The sequence below is a fragment of the Amblyomma mixtum genome, chromosome 10 (assembly GCF_055824585.1).
Source record: "Amblyomma mixtum isolate Tamu chromosome 10, ASM5582458v1, whole genome shotgun sequence".
NCBI lineage: Eukaryota > Metazoa > Arthropoda > Arachnida > Ixodida > Ixodidae > Amblyomma > Amblyomma mixtum.
In genome coordinates this window covers 158317845-158320024 of record NC_143021.1, presented here as the reverse complement: position 1 = coordinate 158320024, position 2180 = coordinate 158317845, and the positions used below count along the sequence as shown (strand labels likewise).

The following is a 2180-nucleotide window of genomic DNA, read 5'->3' as shown; positions in this document are numbered from 1 at the left end:
TACCTAGAGGTTCTTGAAAACGAAAGAACCCAAATAAGAAATTTCGCCAGCGAAATGGATGACAAGAGGGCTCTGATTTATGCAGGAAAAGTGGTACTTAAAGAGAACCCATGTGACCTATGCCTTCACACAATGGGCCAGGCAAACTGCTCATGGTATGTAATGAAAATTCAGCAAATGGTAGCAAGCACAACACAGAATGAATGAAATCATGTTCATCATACTTATAATTTGCAGATGGCATGAAGAGCGTCACGTCCGCATAAGTAGCACAAAGCACATGTCATCAGGACAAAAAAGAATGATGACGGATTGCAGAAAGCAGCTGAACAATTATGCAAGAAATCATCTTACACAAGTGCTGCAATGCATTACGGTATGCTTTCCAGCAGCATATCACTTCATTTAAAAGAAAAACATGCTGTGCTTTGTCATCAAATCACATCACTGTGCTTCCTGTGCCACAGCAAGATTGAATTCTGTCCTATTTTCATAATAATGAAGTCTAAGACGCAAAATTGTTTTTTCAGGTATCAAGACAGAAGCAATTGCACGAGATGAGCTCCAACAAAAGCTTAGTATTTGCATTGTACAAGTAAGTTTGCTTGCTGTTTTGCCTTCCATGAGTCTCTCTTTGTACGTCAAGTCTTCTCTTCCTTGGCTCTTTCAAATACATCAATAATTAATCCCATTCGTTATTTTCAGACAGGACTCATTGTGCTTCCAGAGCAACCATGGCTTTGCTGCAGCCCAGACGCTATAGCTAAAATTGATGATGAAACTGTGGTCATTGAGATTAAGTGCACATATAAGTTCAGAGATGAACCTTTCATCCTGTATGAAGAAAGGCGCAACCTACTGCCTTACTTAGTTTTCAGTGGGGATGAGATTGTATTGAAAACCACACATAGCTACTACACTCAAATACAAGTCCAAATGTATATAATGAACCTTCACAAGGCCATTCTGTATGTTTACAGTCCTAAACACTCACTGATAGTAAAAGTAAACCGGGATGAGGCCTTTCTGTGGAATCTGATTCCAAAAATGGAGTATTTTTATTTTAAGTCCTTAATTCAGTTGTTGTTCTAGGCCTCAATACTTTATTTCTTTAGCTGATTCAAGACGCTTTGTTCAAGTTATTTTAGATTATATAACCACCATTTCTATCATGTACATCCCGAATTCTGTATTAATTTGAACACCTATGCATTTTTTATTCCAGGAATATCCAGTAATTAACCATATTTAAGAATTTTGTGTTCAGGAGTTATGTATTTAAAATGTGTTACATTATGTGATATTTATTGCCATGAAGCAAGTCTGGCTATAACAGGTGCCTTTTGAAAGGATGTGCCATGTTAATTTAGAACACCTGGAGATTTTAAGTGTTTGAGCATGAATTTTTGTTGTAATGGTAGCTTTTTCATTTGTTAGCCCTAGTGTCCCCTAGTCATAGCATAGAAAAATTCGCCAGATAAAGCTCTAACATAATTCATCCATAATAAAATTGCATTTCAATAAAAAAGCAGAGTAATGCATGAAATAAATTTTTAACAAAGCACTAGTAAAACTGAAAAATGTAAGTTATTAATAATATACCACTGAAAGTAGCATGCAAAGACCACATGACCAATTAGGGGAAGTGTCAAGTGTTGGTTTGCAGGAGTTTTATGTCCAAAGAACAACAGTCACAAGCTTTAACTACAGTAAATTTCAGTGCATTGTTTTGCATTTTCATTGTACATCAGGCTGACAGCCCAGATGTGTCGCACTGTTCAGGCTAGCCAGATGTCTAAGTTTAGGATGTCTCATTTAAGTTTAGTCGGGTGTAGCTCATGTTCAATAAATCAGAGTTCTGTAATATGAAGTCACCATCATCATCAGCCTGACTACACTCACTGCAGGGCAAAGGCCTCTCCCATGTCTCTCTCCAATTAACCCTGTCCTTTGCCAGCTGCATCCACCCTTTGCCTGCAAACTTCTTAATGTCATCTAATTATCTGCCACCCCCCACTACGGTTTACTTCCCTTGGAATTCATGTTGTTACCATCAGTGACCACCGGTTACCCTTTCTTCACATTACATGTCCTGCCCATGCCTGTTCTTGATTTCAACTAGAATGTCATTAACTGAAGTTTGTCCTGTAACCCACTCTGCACGCTTCCTATCTCTTAAC

General features: G+C 38.0%; 1 protein-coding gene across 1 annotated transcript; it reads left to right on the top strand.

Annotated features, from left to right (window-relative positions):
• The first annotated feature begins 366 nt into the window (after positions 1 to 366).
• LOC149327476 (uncharacterized) lies at positions 367 to 1092 on the top strand. The gene is made up of 3 exons (XM_089563151.1): positions 367 to 376; positions 531 to 595; positions 706 to 1092. The coding sequence occupies exons 1-3, from the start codon at positions 367 to 369 to the stop codon at positions 1090 to 1092; spliced, it is 462 nt and encodes a 153-aa protein (XP_089419277.1).
• The last annotated feature ends 1088 nt before the right edge of the window (positions 1093 to 2180 follow it).